The sequence below is a fragment of the Strix uralensis genome, chromosome 2, assembly GCF_047716275.1.
Source record: "Strix uralensis isolate ZFMK-TIS-50842 chromosome 2, bStrUra1, whole genome shotgun sequence".
NCBI lineage: Eukaryota > Metazoa > Chordata > Aves > Strigiformes > Strigidae > Strix > Strix uralensis.
The window spans coordinates 131157744-131175203 of NC_133973.1; the positions used below are offsets into that span (position 1 = coordinate 131157744).

The following is a 17460-nucleotide window of genomic DNA, read 5'->3' on the forward strand; positions in this document are numbered from 1 at the left end:
CATTGTCTATGATGCAAACACTGTGACCTTCAAATCCCTGAAACCCTTTGCAGTGCACTTTTAATAGGCCTTGCTGTTGCAGGAGATGTTTGGCTCAGTTCTGATCAATGCAACAACTCATAAATTTCCCAAAAGTGCTTTGGATACTGCCAGAAACTCTGAATATTAATCTGAACAGAGTCTCCCAGAAGTGTTCAGGTTAGAAATGTCAAAAAGAAAGACTTAAATCCCTCCATTAAAATTTCTAGTAAGATTTGTCCAGCTAGTACTGCTGTATCCTAGCAATGATGCAAATGAGTATTCTCTTATTTAGAAATGAAAACAAAGACTCTTACTCTACATCAGACCAGGAGTCAGTAAATCAAGTATCATAAATAGCATCCTGAATAACAATTTTAGCAAATCTTTGGAGTACTAAAAAACCCAGCACTTCAAGAAGAGATAATCCATTGCATCTGGAAGTAGAATGAGACCTGAGATCCAGTTTTCTACCCACTCACTGAGCTCACACCTAATGTTGTCTGTGGGTTTTAGCTTGAAGCTTTTTAAAATGGAAAATGTCCTAGTAGTCCCTTAAAACAATTGCCAGTCTTCCTGGGAAAGATTAGCATCCTAGGGCTATAGAAACAAGTTCCCTCTAATCTATTGCCTTCCTGGTCCTGATAACCATGAATTCTTGACTCCACAGTAGCTTTTATTTCCTCTTGCTCCTTTGAAAGGAAGGCTCAAGCATCTCCATATCATATGGAGGCAAATTGCCTGGGGACTAAAGTGCTTTCTTAGGAAATGGAAACTTTATTCATAGCTCCCCAGGTTAAGGAGATCTTAATCACCCATGTCTCCACCTGAATGCTGGGGTAGGAACAAACAGGCAGCTACCAAGTGTCTTTTTTCCCCTCCCTATTAAATGAGCAGGTTCAAAGTGCCTCTGGGAAATCAGACTTCTTATGTGACTCAAACCCAGAGACATCATGTTCATGACTTTCGTATGGTGCCAGCTGAAAGACAAGTGGGTGATCTATGAGCAGCAGCACTGCCAGGAAAGCACAAGAGTGGAATTAAGGTCACCAGCATCAATGACAGCACATTCTAAAATGCACACAGACCCTGTGGTACCTAAATTGCTAGGCATTTCATCTGTGTGGCTGTTTCAGCCATCTAAGTCCCTTTATGAATCTAAGCCACAAATACCACCTTTAAAAAAGGTGGCAGCTCCCTTTCTCCCAAATGTGGAGAAGATAAAGGCATTATTATATTATGCAGGTGAATCACTTCCTTTATTGGAGGACTTGTTAAATATCCTATCCACATAAATAATGTCCTCTAAGGCAAAACTTCAAGATGTTTTATATCCAACTATGATTCTTACTACTACTTTTTGTTCAAAGAAGTAACAGCATTTCTGCTAATGTATCTCTGATAGTTATTTACAAGGTAAGCATGTGTAGGATAAACAGATTCTCTGGAATCCTTTATTTTTTTGGAAAACCTAATTGAGAAGGCAATACACACTAATCCTGAGAACCAAGTTACCAGGTATCTTCATGGGTGCATAACTTTGCTTTTTATTTATTATTAAAATTATTTATAGAACTAATTCTTACACTGTAACATCTTCAGAAATGTTATTTTTTTCTGAAGGTAAGAAGAGAAGAAAGCAATTATAACCAGATTTTAAAGACCTCTGAAAGCTAGGGCATCAATAATGATAAAACCAAAACAAAATAAACACACTCATTGGAAATGGTGAAATATAGGACGTATTGCATTTGCTTTGTGATGGCATTTTCCAGCGTATCCCAGTTTGCATATTGTCCCTACATTTTTGTTATTCTAAATTTTCAAGAAGGAGAGAGGATTTGGGGCCACTGAGATTTTGATAAAAGTTGTAATAATGTTTACAGTTCTAGTTCCATTTTCAACTTAAGCTTTAAAAATGTTGGTTTGCCATTCAGTTTCTCCACAAAACCGTTCTCTCTCGTAGGTTGCAGATCTCTATGCAGTCTAAAATTCACCTGCAACTAAACCCACCTGGTTTGGAGCTTTTTTGCTCCACCATTTTCAAGCTCCTATCAACCTCTTCATGACCTGGTTTTTCACTATACACCTGACCACTAGGGTTTTTTCCGAGTTTTTTTGGACCTAGTTATACTTTGAATGTACTGCTCTGCAAAGAACCTCAAACTAATGTTCACTTTGTGGTGTACAGTGTATATTGACTCTATTTAGTGTCACAGTCCTGTCAGTGTATTATTGCACGTTTCTGTTGAGGAATAGTTAATATGGTTGTGTTCCCTTTAGTGCAGCTGGCCTCCAGGATCCAGCTCGTTTGCTGCACTGTGTTTCGTTATTCACATTGGCTTGTGCATTTTTCATACATGCACTCTGTTTTCCAGTTGTATCTATAAATCACTTTTGCTAGTTAGCCATGGTATCTAGAGAGTAGATTTATTTGAGAAAACACAATACAAACAAAATGCTTGTTAAGCATAGCAGAATAATGTAACAGGAATGAAAATCTTCCAATTTCCAAAGCATACATTTGTGTCCCATAACAGCTGTCATTGTTTTTATTTCCTCTTCAGGTAGGCTGCTTTTGTCTAACATTTATTCCTATTTTAAAATTTTATTTATTTTAAGTGTGTGTTATTTCAACAACTTTTTCTTGGCAGTTGTTTTCAACAAGCATTTTTTTTCACAAATACGTTACTTCTTCTTTTCTCTTACTGAGATTTTTCTCTATCTCTCCTCCACAATATTATAGGCAAATTTGAACAAGCTGAAGACTAGTTTCCCCGAAGATGTCAAAAGTCCTATAAAAAAATCACTTTGGCAATATAGAATTCAGTCTCCATTTATGGAGGACTGGTTTCCAGTGAAGACACTCTGATATATCATCTTGTAAACATTAGGAACTTGTGGGGCTGATCTCTACTGACTCTGGTCCCAGTTAAAATGATAGCATTTAACAACAGTCATTATGCTATAGCACCTGAAATACCCTGTTGCGCAGAACAAGGAGACAAAAATATTTAATTTACAAATACAGTTTTGGAAAAATGTCACCTTTTTAATTATGTCCAATAATTAAAGTAGGTAATCAATGCCTCAAAGTTAATCTAAGACGGAGGACACAACTGGATCATTTACCTTGAACTCTTGCCTAATATAGGCTGTGGGACCTACTTAAATCATCTCTGGAGAAAAATATCACTTAATTCTACAATGTCTCTTCCTTAGGCAGAGCAATGACTGCAAAAAGGAGATAAAAGCCAGGATAGGCCTTGCAGTTTTCCCCCTTCTTATAGAAATTGAGCAAACATCTGTCTCCTTGCACTCCCTGAGACCTATTTTTTCAAACAAAAAACATAGATTTAATGCCTTCTTCATTTAATGTCTTCTACTTTTCATAAAGTAAAGGAAGGATGGCAGTAAAGGATGCTGTGTTGTTTCTGAGCATTCGGTTTGCCTTGCTGATCTCTCAAAAATATGCTACATACGCAGCTATGTGTCACATGTATACACTAACATGGCTGAACTTCATCTCAACCACCAACATCCTGCTGTGTCCCTTGTCCTTCCCAAAATGTCCATTTTTGCCCTTTATCAGCTTGGTTAGTGTTTGACAACCTTTTTTGCATTCATTAATATTTTCGCCTTCTTAGTACTTACATTAAACTCCCCCCCTTTTTTTTTTTTTATTTCTATCAGCTACTGTCTTTCTTGATGCCTAACACCCTTTTGCCTTTCCTAAAACTTTCATCCAGTCCTTCTCATTTGTCATTGCTAACCTATTAACATATTTATATCCAGTCTCAACCTGTCTAAATTCAACAGCAAACCATCAGCTCCTGTTATCTCCTTCGAGGTAGGATGAAGAACACTTTCTAAAAGGTTATTTCTCATTTAAGTGCGTGTTTTCTCTGGCCAAGTCACACCTTAATTTCCCCCCCAACAAGCTAAATTCGTGAAGTCTTCTGTGTTTCTCACTAAGAGGGTGTATTTTCCAAAGTCACAATAACCCTCCAGGTCTCTGCTAAAGACACTTCAGCTATCAGTATCTTTTTGAAGTAGAATTAAGCAAGGTATTCCAAAAGTTTTACACATCAGGTCCCAAATCCTGTTGTATTCCACATCCCAAAACCTCTTCTGCTCTACAGTCCTCAGTTATGCACCTAAGGTATTCACTAGACCTTTAGCTATAACACCAGACTGAAAATTTGTGTTTGGCTGACGACCAGCCAAGGAGGCCCAGGACTTTTTGCAGATTCATTGCTTTCCAGGCAAGGAGTCCTTGATTTCATACACAGGCTGTATCCTCTTTCTTGACCTATGACTTCAGATTTGGACAGTTTATAATAGCAAACTGTGTGTTACCCAGAAGAGTCTGGCACTCCTTTACTCTGACCTACAGAGATACCATGATGACTCACACCATCCCATTTACCCTTTCTAAGCACTGCTACAGCATTAGCTCTCTTTCAATACATTGAAATTTCTTCAGTACTCAAAGATCTTTTGGAAACTCAGCATGACAGATGCAGACGCTGTTCAACTAACTCCTTTAGATATCAGATTGGAAAATCAAGGCCCTAGCTCATTCTCATAATTAAAGATAGTTTGGGGCTTTATTCACATAAAGTTGCATTAGACTCTTAAGTCCTTGCTACATTTTGATTTATCTGATTTCCTTCCACCCAGTTAAACTAGCACTGAAGTTTCAGGAAGATCGTGGTTTTCCTCAGCCCGTTTCTATAGATATTTCCCTGCTGCTGGGAGAGATGAGTAATGGCATTGTTTGGAGGTGAAAAATCAGGGCAGACATTGATTTTTAATGGCTTTTGTTACTTTAGCTCAAAATTTATAGCTCAAAGCAGTTACAATTTCTTTTTGCTGTAGGTCTACACACTCACACACACACTTGACTCACTCATTTCTCCCTCAGCCACATTATAATGAATACACCTAGAAATATCATATTCCTTTTTTAAGCTTCCTCTCAGAAAGGCATTCCCCCCCCATTTAAATTATAACAATAGATCTCCTGATTTCCCATGAGAAAGCTTAATATGAAATCTCTCAGCATATTCATTATAATGTAAGTTGCATAGGTGTAGCATTTCTCCTTGCTTATTATGATTTCAATAGTCAGTGTTTTAATTATCTTATACACTTATTGACAAAGACATGTATAAGTACCTCACTGTGTAATGCAGTCCATTTTCTGCTTTGGAAATATAATAAAAATATGTATTTGTCAAGTATTTATTTTATAACTACATTTGCCAATGTCTTGTATAAACTAATTATTTGTATTTAATTTCTCATTCCTAAATAAATAATGGATGGAGAAGTAGTTAGTGCACATATTTTAGTGTTTGTAAAAATTCAAGGGACATTTCAAGAATATAAAATTGCTATCTTCTTTCCCATTTTTCCTAAACTTCTGTGAATTTTGTACCACTATTTAGACCCTTGATATCAATGGAATAGGTAATTTTCACTGTGTACTCTTCAAAGTTGACTTCAAAAAGTAGGTTACTGGACTACAGATTGGGATATGTGTATTTTCATGCTACTTTCACAGCTGGTCTGCTTTTCTGTGCTTCAGTTTCCCCATCATGAAACATGATAAAAACACTAGTTATGTTATCATCATCATCTAGTTAAGAAAAATATTCGCACTTTAAATCATTATTTAACATTAGTAAAGATTAAGTTACAAGCTCATAATTTATTTTAGTAGTTTGTTGTTTTTTTTTTTTTTCCTATATAGTTTAATTCCTGTTAATGGCAATCTATGTATTAAACTTTCACAGTGAAAGTATGCTACCAGGACCCCTCTTCTGCTTTGCAGGTGAGGTATAGGAAATGTGTATTGTGCTCCAAGTGCAACCAGTTAAACTCTGCAAAATTAAAAACCACTCAAAAAATAAATTATTCATAGAATTCCATCAGAATTCATATATCACATTAAGCTACATAAGGTGACTTTCAAGCCATGCTTGAGACTCACCAGCTAGGTCACATTCTTAGGGTAAAGCAGTATCTTGCAATATAAAACATGCATGAGCAGCATACAATTGCTTTTCAAATACTTACAGCTTCAGCATACCTGGTTACTCTCTACCCATTAGACATTTAGTTGCGGTTTTAAACATAGGGACAAATTCGAGAGAAAATGGTCTATATCATATAATTCCAAAGAACTTCTACATGCTACAAAGTGGGCCATTGTTTGTGCAAAACTACTTTGCAAAAAAGTATACCAGATAAATTCTCAACCCTTTTTTGATGAGAAAGAGCTTTTCTTCCCTTCATAGAATCAGAGAGAAGCTGGATGGTAGTTATAAGTGGAAGACAAATGATCTTCTGACTGCTTCAAATATGACTGCATAAGAAGAGAAAATAACTGCAATGCTGCATCCAAAGAGCAAGTTAGAATTTTTTATTGTGATACTGTATTACTATGTTACGATGCACAGCAATGACAGTTGTGGAATTCAGTCTGGGTACGCCAGCAGATTATTTCCTCCTTTTTTTTCCCCCTTTATTTATTTTCGTCTTTGCAATGTCATTCCCTACTGAAGTGGCATACTGATTCCTCAAGGTTGAGTGGCCCTAATTTATGCATTACAATTGCTTCTAAATTAATAACAAAAATGAAAGGCAATTTTCTGCAATGCAAAACATTGCTTTTTCTGAAGAGACAAATCCAGTACATCAAAGATGCCTTTTTAAAAGTCCTGCCTTGAAAATGACCATCTTTGCTGCAAGATGATTACTATCATCTCCAGAATGATTCATTTTCTACCAGTAAATTGAGGTTCATCGTTCTCATTTATTTAAATGTACATATCATTTTAAATCTACATATTATTTGCCAATGCCAATTGCAAAACTAAGTGAAAACTGAGTTGAACCACTCCTTTGTAGCTCTTTAGTTTGTCATATTTTTTCCCGCGCTGCTTTCTCAATCTTTCTGCAAGAAGATTCCTACATGCTTTCTCGGAAAAGAAGCATTCCAGGCACATGTATTACTCCTTTTTAGTATATACATACCCTCCTAGTAGCCCTCCAGAAGCTTTTATTCAGAACTGGTATGTTTATTTGGAAGCCATGCTTGCAGTTCTGCTCATTAGTGACTAGTGCTGATTGATTTGAAGTATCGCAGGGTGGAACACTTCAGGTTTGCTTGGGTGATGTGCTTAGATTGATTTCTACTGGTAGGGGGTTTATATCAATTTGGAAAAGCCAAACTATGTGGAGCAGAATACCCATTTGTTTGCACTTCCTGAAAACTGGGACATTATCCAAGCACTCAGGACAGCCCTAAATCTGTGTTAAACTCACAAATCAGTAAAGGATTTATTTGTGCTAAATTATTTCCAGGCAAAATTATTGTCTAGTAACAGCAGAAATGCTAAACTGGAGGGAAAAGGTTTGCTTTTCTGCATCAGCCTAGAGGACCAGGATACAGCTCCAAAAGGCTGCCCTGTTTCATTGTGCAAAGCTTTTTTTTCATTAGAACAACATTATGTACCACACTCTTAAGTATTCCTTTCAGAAACTGCAATATTCTGCAAGGTTAACTCTGTAAAAGTCTCCCCAAGCCACTGTGATTTGCACCTGCAGAGGGAGTTTCACTCTGCCCATCCTATGCTGTTACCCTGGGATGTCACAAGACACCTCTGAGATGCTTTCAGCTCTCTCACTACCAAGGCAGCTTCACAGCCAGTCTGAGTTAGATGCTCAATTTCCAAAAAGCAAGCAGGAGTGAGATAAAGCTTGGACTTCGTCCGAGTAAATAGAGTAAATAAGCTGAAAGGCCACATCCTAAAGAGCTACATCTAAAGTAAAGGCAATTTTCATGCAAAGCTGTAAATAATACAAAAAAGCAGCAGAATTACTCACTGCAAACTATCTGGTGAGAGCAAGTGAGTTAGGAAATGAGAGAAAGGCAATAAATGAGTGATATTACTTGAAAAATAAGATGTCAATATAATAATAATTTAAAAGAAGCAGCAGCAGAATGCTGCCTCTAGGCAGCTATGACTTGCATGAAATAACTTTTCACATAATAGGTAACTCAAGGTCTCAGTGATCTTGGCAAAGTTAAAGTGATAATTTTCAGGTAGAGATGAACATGAATAATTCTTTTTCCTGTACTCACATAGGTAGGTTTTGAAGTCTTAAATAAATGCTGCTTAACTTTTCAACTTTTCTTCACTTTTGATATGGAATATACACCATTACGACTACTGGGGAATTTTTTTCTGCAGTTGATCTTTAATTTGTTTCTACCAGTTTCAGAATACTTTCTAGTACTGTGTTAATGTCTTCTTTCTAGTATCTGTATTTTCTACTGACATGCTTTCCCCGAACAAATTCCCTGTGAGCTTTCAATGCAGAGAGTTTAAGTAACTTCAGGCTTGTGATGCAATATGTCGGAGAATGAAATTTCTTTTATTCCTTTGGGAACAAAATGTTTCAGCGTGTCAAGTGACTGTTATTAAATTTAAAAAAATGTATCAAACAAGCTCCAATTTTATTCTTCTGCTTGAGCATTCTTCAAAGCTTCAAACTATTTTGAAAATGCTAAAATACCACAGTGAGATTTCATAACAGAATATTCAGTTATTTTGAATTTCTCACACAAAAAGAAAATTCTTATAACCATCCCTGGACATAAGGACTCATTTAAACAATTTGTGAACCCCTCAGCTAAAGAAATATCCAGAAACCACTACATGAATTACTAAAACCAGTGAATACATAGACATTCAAAAATAAATATACAAATGAATAAAAGCTTAATTCATAGTAATAAAAATATTCTTTGCCTTGCAAAGTTTAAATCGTCAAGTGTAAATCCAAACTATGTATTTTTTTCTATCTGAAATATAAAGCTAGCACAGATGCATGGGAGGGGGTATCCTTCACTGAGATAATGCCCTCAGAGGAGTTTAAATGGCATTGCAGTGATAAATCCAAGAAAATGCACTATTCTGATTTAACTGAGCTAGCATCCATGGAATGTTTTTCAGACACTTAGAGGTAAAAGCAAGATTCTAAGATAACAATATGAAAATAAGAATTTCTTTGATAGGCACCCAGAGGAGCTAAAAGTATAATATTATTTCAGCTTCTTTTCCTAATCACAGTGTAGCAGTTAAATTCTTTTTCCCCAGTCACTTACAGCCTTTTCCCCTCCTTCATCTCCCTTTTTGTGCCTTTGCAGCTTTTCTGTTGTGACTATTGGGATGAGAAATGCTGCAAATCCACAGCTGGGAAAGGAGGCAGCCTCTGCCAGCTGTAGCAATGATGAAATATAGGGCATATCTTCCTCATAAACAGAGGCTCAATGGAAAGCCACATGCTTTTTTAGCATTTGCCCTGGATAACTCAAATTCTCTGTCAGTGCATATTCTGAAGCAGTCCACATCATACCTATCTGTAGAGGACATTAAAGAGACTAGTCCTTGCAGTCCTATCACTGCTTTCAGGACAACTGTGGGCAGCTCACCTGTTCTACTTCACCACACACTCAACCTGTAACAATGCAACTGTTAACAGCAATGACAATAAATAAAAGTATTCCATTCACATCTCTAAGAGGGATATAATAGCAGCTGTTCCTTCACTTCTCTAGCCAGTAGTCTTCAGTAAGACAGTTATGTGGGTTTATTGAGTTTCCAGTCCCAGATCACTGAATGTGGAGAATGACAGCTAACAACACAGGGTGGGAGCTTCTGTCCCCCAAAAGGTACAGCCGTCCCTCTCCTGGCTCTTCTGCCTTTCCACATGTACTGCAGACTGGCACCTTTTTTACTTCTACCAACCACAGGTGGAACAGGCCCCCCCAAGACATGCACAGCTCTACAACCAGGAGTAGTTTCAACATAATGACTCTGACAGAATAAGAACAAAGAACAAAGTTTTCCATTGACTAGTTATATTTTGGGTGCCAAATTAGGGCTGCTCTGAGGTGACAAAGTCACATGCTTTGGGTGAGTAATGTTACAAAAAAATCAGACTGTTCCAAGGAATCTTAATTTAGGTCATTGAACTAAAGCAACCAAATTCTACAGTTGCTTTGGAAAATGTTGACCTGGTATTTCAGTGTCACATTAGCAGGACTGCACACCAGGCTCCTTCAGCTTCTTTCATCAGCTCACTCCTGCACAGCCTAAGGGCAAAGCAAAATCTGGTAAAGCACAAGAGATGAAAGGAGAACGCAGACCTTGCTTAAGCCATTGCATCGAGAGGCCAGAGAGTCTGCCCTTTCCAATGCTTACAAACCTCTCTGAAGGTAAACAACAGCCACTGACACAACCACCTATCAGTGTCAACTCTAAACTAAGACATGATTGGAATTAGAAAGCATAAGAGAATTTCCTGCACAGTGATTGCATGCACTACACCTGTATTTTCAAGGATCTTTCTTAATTTCTTTTTTCATTTTACAGAACTTTGTGTTACACATACACAGAGAAATGCACTGCAAAGACTCTATATGGGTACCCAAGAGATCAGTTTTTCAAATTGAACAACAATAAAAAAGATGGGATTCACATTTTCTGTTTGCCTATAACTCAGTTCCATACATACATACTTCTGCCTCTTCCTGTAGGCAGTCTGTGCTGGCCCCTTCCAGGAAAAAATTCCTGCAGGTGAAAAAATTCCTGTGGGTTAGCTTTATTGCAATAAGCACCCATAGGTCACTATTCTACTATAAACCTGATATAAACTAGTCAATAAGAAGGATTCTACCTTTGAATTATAATTTATTTCAGTCCAAGGCTGCAAGAATAACTAGCACTTACTCTCACTTAGGAAAAAGGCAGAGCCTAGCAAAGAATAAAAGTAATAAAGGCACCCAGTCAGAAAGCTTTCAACAGTGAAGAAAACATCTGCAGTTCTGCAGAAATAAACACTCAGAGAGCAACACTGCATTTGGAGGAGTTCAGCAGATACCTAAGGGACACTCACTTTAAAAGATTTACTTTCTCCTGTTGGAAGATGTCAGATCACTCCACGGGGGCTGTTGATGGTTGGATATTGATTTATGCACTCTGGGTTCTCAGAAGGCATGCGCCTATGGCATAAGCTTTTAAACTTTGAAAATACCTTTTCCTAGTGTCCATTTCTTGACCACTCACTTCCACTCTTGTTATTTCTGAACCACATAAAGGAGGACTTTCCTGTCACTGCAGTGTCCTACAATCTCATTCCTGAGAGGTCAAAGTATACTGATGCATGAACAACTGGTGTCTCACACCTTAAAAAAAGGCAGAAAGCAGATACACTACTGTGTAAACCTTATTTTGCAGACATACAAGCAAACAGTCATCTTGGTGGATGAAAAGCTGGACACGAGCCAGCAATGTGCACTTGAAACCCAGAAATCTAACTGTATCCTGGGCTGCATCAAGAGAAGTGTGGCCAGCAGGTCGAGGGAGGGGATTCTCCCCCTCTACTCTGCTCTGGTGAGACCCCACCTGCAGTGCTGTGTCCAGCTCTGAGGCCTCCAGCATAAGAAGGACATGGACCTGCTTGAGCGGGTCCAGAGGAGGCCACAAAAATGAACAGGGGGCTGGAGCACCTCCCCAGTGAGGACAGGCTGAGAGAGTTGGGGGTGTTCAGCCTGGAGAAGAGAAGGCTCCAGGGAGACCTTAGAGCGGCCTCCCAGGACTTAAACTCCCAGGACAGGAAAGATGGGGACAAACATTTTAGTAGAGCCTGTTGCGATAGGACAAGGGGTAATGGTTTTAAACTAAAAGAGGGGATTCAGACTAGATAAAAGAAGAAACTTTCTACGATGAGGGTGGTGAGACAATGGCACAGGTTTCCCAGAGAGGTGGTAGATGCCCCATCCCTGGAAACATTCAAGGCCAGGTTGGACGGGGCTCTGAGCAACCTGATCTAGTTGAAGATGTCCCTGCTCATTGCAGGGGGGTTGGACTAGATGGCCTTTAAAGGTCCCTTCCAACCCAAACCACTCTTCAATTCTACAATTCTATGATCTCTGATAAAACAAGATTGATAGATAGATATAAAAATAAGACGTTGAGTCAAATTAAAATTCTTGTGTCATTGAATACAATCCAATTCCCACTGCTCTTCAGTGTTCAGTGGAATGCACTTCTTTATATTTTTGCAAGCTTCTGCATTTTCAGAAAGGAAATTGGTGATGAAACCAGCATAATTAATAGTACAGTAGTAATTATTTCTTATGTTTACAAGGCTCCACAGTAAATAAAAGCCCAGGCCTGAAATAAATTCCTTTCTCTATCAAAAGGTACAAGAATTGTTTTTTCAACTGTTTCTTCAGGATTTTTAAATTTTGCCCTTTAAGTTTACTTATGATTACAGTTTTAGCCTTTCTAGTTCAGATTTGAACAGACCCTTGAATTTGGTGGAAATATGGAAGAACAATAATCTTGAACCAGAAAAATTAAATCTTCTCATGGCACTGGATGTCACTGAAATGTCAAGTCAAAGGAGAGAAGAAAGAGAGTAGATTTTTAGTCCGTCCACTGAACAGATCATGTAGTGGATACAGAATAAAATTTATCAGAGTTATCAGAGCACAGTCCCGGATGGTAAATCATTATTGAGAATTTACTCTTTTGGAATATCTTTATTTTTTTTAAAGAAAGTGAGGAAGAAACAAAACAGGAAGTTCCTAAAAACTTTGTAAAACAATGTGGTTCATTAAAAACAGAGACATTCTGCGGTGTAACCTGAATTGTTATCACAGGCCAGAGAATCCACAGGAGTATGAAAGAAAAAGAAATAGAGACACTTCATGCATGTCCCAACCTTGGGAAAATTCTCAGTCTGAGCTTGACCTCTTCAGATACCAAGGTCAGTCAATCTCATGATGCAAATGCACTAGGAACTAGATGTCTTTAATTCCAGTGTTCATAAAATTAAATTTTTCTAACCAGTCCATTCCACAAAAAGTAATATAATTTTACTTTTTATACAGATACAGAATGAAAATACATGCTGAACCATCAAAAGATTCTGTGAAAACAGCTTTACTAATCATAACTGCCCTCTTTTTCTCTAACATCTAAGGAATAGGCAAGGTTAGATGAGCAAAAATGTACTGAGATCTGAACTCAGATGTTGAATTCAGCATGAATCCAACATGAATCATCAAGTGACCCACTGTCTTTCTTTACTCTTCTTCAAGGTAACTATTGATATTGGTTGATATTCCATCAACTTCTATAAAAATCCTCTCTTCAGCATATGTCTCCAAGCACAGCACTGTACCAAGGAGTCAATGAAATTAAAACTTTCATCCAGCTTAGTGAAGTTAGGCTAGGCTTTGTCACAGAGTCTATTCAGTTGTCTCTTACACTGACCACTGATTTACAAGTGCAAATGGTCTCTTGATAGCACTGGATGCATTTTTCAAGTCCTGCAGCAATGGAAGACTAACATCATTGCACTAATATGAGTCATTTTATGCAGAGTTTCCTTTTATGTTATCTTTAATATTCAAGCTAGAGCAAGGTAATGGCTTACTTTAAGGAATTTTGTCTAAGTGTGCATTTGGGCATTGTAGTTTATTACAAATCACCAAGTCTTACTCTACACCTGGATCTGCATTTTATGCCTGTAAGTTAGCAGAGAAACTCACACATTCTCTGAGGTAGTTGAAGAAATTAAAATTGTCTTTTTTTTTTTTTTTTTTACAGAAGAGAATTTGTTTGATTTCTAACTGTGTAATTGTGTTACTCAAGTAGGTTCTTATGAGAGCTCTGAATGAGGATCACTTACTTAACAGTGATTCTTCTGGGCTCAGGGATTGGTGATGGTACCTGATAAGTGGCTGGCACAACTGAAGAGTAAAAGGATAAGAGCCACTAAGGAGCGGGGCTGGCAGAGGCATACTTACAACTTCCTTAACTTCTGGAACAGCACTGATCACAGCTTTAAATTCATCTTCTTTGTGAGCTCTCACTGAAGCTTTTTAAGCTCAAACCACAAATCTTGTTAAACTGTAAACTAGGACACAACATTTTAAATAGAAACAACTGAACAACATTACGTCAAAGAGCAAAAAATAAAAAAGCTTTCTACACAAGCCCACTGTATCCTCGCAGCCATTTCTTGGTACACCAGCTGGGTCTCAGGCAGCTCGGTGATGCTCAGCAAGCTCTGCACTGTCCATCCCCCCAGTCCCTTAGCAGGGTTTCCTTTTGGCATTTTTCAGACCCTGCTGATCTGCTCCCCAGCTCCACATGGGATGCATTTCACCAACATGCACACAGTGGTCCTATGTTAACCCAAGGGATGGAGCCATCTCTTCATCCTGGGGTAAGGATCATACCTAAGCCAGTAACTCTTCAGGAATACATCCCACAAATTCATGTCACCTATGCATGAAGGTGACCTCCTACAATTAAATTGATAGTGTCTGTGACAAGTCTATAGAGACTGGGAGATGCTCTGAAGTATTCAATTCTTTACCACCTTCCCTTTCATTCTGCTGTAAAAAAAAAAAAAAAGCAGGAAAGAGTACAAAAGCCCTAATACACCTTCAACCAATTTATCTTTTATGTTGTAAAATCCCTTAAATTATATTGACTATTTAAAAATGTGGATAAATGACATGAAGAAAATATCTGATGGTTTTGGGGATGCAGAATTCTGTAACTTGGATAACTGGACTGAAATGGAAAGTTTATTACCAACTGTTTGATATGGGCAAGCTACATTTTTATCTCTCAGCAGCAGCAACCTTAATACATTTTGCAGCTTTGCCATTAAATACAGGGAGATGATTTTCCATCTAATTTTTAAAAGCAGTTTTGTGGAAGAAAATGAGTAATCAACATGGAGAATGTCTTTCTTCTGCAAATGCTTTTAGTCTAACATAAATGACAGCTATTTAAAGGCAATCACTTGTGTTTTATATCTCACACAGAAACCAGCAGACACAGTACCCTGCCTTTGAGACAAAACACTGATACATGTGACAGAACATTTCAAGCAGTAATAATCAGAAGCCACAGATTCAGCAGCATCCAGAAAACAAGTGAAATATCCTTCGTTAAAATCTGTAGCTTTTTTTTGCTATTGCTGTTCAGTCTTTAACTGATATTATGTGGTATTAAATTACGAATAACCAAGTATCTATATCAGACAGGTACAGGAGATGCAAATCACATTCGTTCTGCAGTATGTACATTGATAACTTACACATCTGTTAAAAATAAAGTGGTTTTCAAAATATCACCCAGGGGGCATGTGTTCTGTTCAGTGACCTTTGGAAACTCTAGTCCAATGAATAACTAGTGGTGCGCAAATAAGTTGAGAGACAGTAGATAAAAAGTGCCTATAACCTTACATGTTATCTGTTGTGAGGATGGCTATGGTAAAAAGATATATTGCTTTTTCATAATTTGCCTGAGAGAGCAAATCAATGAGAACATAAACTTGTATCCCTTTAAGTTGAATGGTTATGGAATTCATTATCCTGGACAATTAAAAATATAATATGCAGAAAAAGTGCAATGAATTGTATAATCTAAGTATCTAATTTAATGGTAATTTGCTACCTTACAGGCATTTGTTCATATGGCATCAGTCACATCTTGGTAAATTTGGCCTTGCATTCAAACATATTATGTAGAAGGAAGCTTATACTTTCTTTCTCATACAATATGCGGCCGATCTGGTCTTGATCTTGTGGCAAAGAAAGTCCACAGTCTAAAGAAAACAGTTACGTAACCAAAAGGCAAGGAAAAAACACCAAATCCAGGAAGATATTATGCAGCACAAATTTTAACTATCTCTTTTTTTTGTGCTACTTTTACACCACACTACCAACAAAGCCTTCACTGCCAGCCCTGATTATAGCTCACATAATTCAGACTTGTGGAAGCATATCCTTTACACATAGATATGGTCTACAGCTTTTATATAGTCACCTGAACATTAAAACCACTTTTGCAATATTTGTTTTGTAGTATAAAACTCCATGTCTTCTATTATGCACACACACAAGGAAATCAAGGAGGTTAAAAGAGAAAAGATGCCACAGTTTCAGTTCACAAGCTAAAAGGGAGTTACCAAGTCACATGGGCTCTTCCCAATAATCAAACACCTAGTCAAGCACTGACATAGTTATGGGGGAAAAAAGCATTCTGGATTCTGATCTGCAAGTAGGTATACCTGAAGCTTCTTAAAAACATGAAGGGGTTATCCAGTTGTATCACTCACATTTTCATAGTTTGTAATAAAGAGTGAACATCTTTATTCAAAATAGAAATAATTTCATTCTTAACCACTTTTAATTTCGTAAGTAATAGCATTATTTTTATTACAGTTTATATTTTTTCCCTTAAGAGAAGAATAAATTATACTTACCCTCTCCAAAGTAATTTCTTCAAATTCATATTCAATTTCTGTTCCATTGACCTAAAGAAAAAAAAATCAGAAAATTCCTTAAATGCACACTGAAGGTAATTTGGTAGGGATATTGTACAGATATTCCAGTATGATGAGTTTACTGAAGCACATTTTTCAACATATAGGTGAGGCTATCTAAATTATAGCCTACTTAGCTCCCCTTTGTCTTAAATGGCATGTAATCAAGACTATAAACTTGAAAACAGTAGAAGTTCAGCATGGAAAACACTAAATAGTGGATAACTAAGCCACTTACATAATAGGACTGGTATTTTATGTAGTGTTTTCGTGGACTTTATGCAAATGTTTAAATAGTTTCCAAGGTAATAGTTTCATGTCAAAAATAGAAGACCTGTTTCTAAAAATTATTCTCACAAATGGAAGAAAGATTAATTATTCATTGCCTTACGAGCTCCAATTTACTGTGCAGTACAACAACAGACAGGAAATTCATAGTACTTATGTAAAAATCACTCACTGATACATATACCGAAATACATCTTGTTTACTATATTAACCTAGGGCAAGAACATGACAGAGGACCTTTGCAATAGACAGCTGAATGGCAAAAAGGCACAGAATGTTAATGCAATTCTTACGCCGAGTTTCAGTGTCAAAATAAATTAAGCTACAAAATGTAGAGCACCAAAATGGATTGCACTGGACAAGAAATCTATCAGCTGAAGACATGACACTGATTTAAGCAGTATTCTGAAACCTTGTTCCAGTCTGACATGGATTTTTTCTGTCCCTCTAGGCAACTCACTTAATATCCCTTTCTTAGTTTCCTCATTTCTTAAATGGGTAGTGTACGGCATCTGAGAAAGCTACAAAAGCTGATTATATTCTAAGTAAACTGCAGAGTAATGAAAATACTTCTATTAAAATCTGAGGAGAATTTCAAAGTGTCCCTTAACTACAGCTAGTCAGCCATTTTTTTATTTGGCCAGAAAATATTGATTAATCAATAACAATAGGTATTGCCCATGAATCATGCCATTTTCGTTTTTGTGATGATAGGATATT

The 17460-nt window shown here is 37.2% G+C and overlaps 1 protein-coding gene across 29 annotated transcripts in view; it reads right to left on the minus strand.

Annotated features, from left to right (window-relative positions):
* The window catches only part of DLG2 (discs large MAGUK scaffold protein 2), a 1055297-nt gene that overhangs the window by 386851 nt on the left and 650986 nt on the right, over positions 1–17460 (minus strand). For all 29 annotated transcript variants that reach the window (XM_074860344.1, XM_074860343.1, XM_074860342.1 and 26 more), the window contains one exon: positions 16393–16443. In XM_074860344.1, the coding sequence (XP_074716445.1) occupies positions 16393–16443 (51 nt within the window). The remainder of the gene's footprint in view (positions 1–16392; positions 16444–17460) is intronic.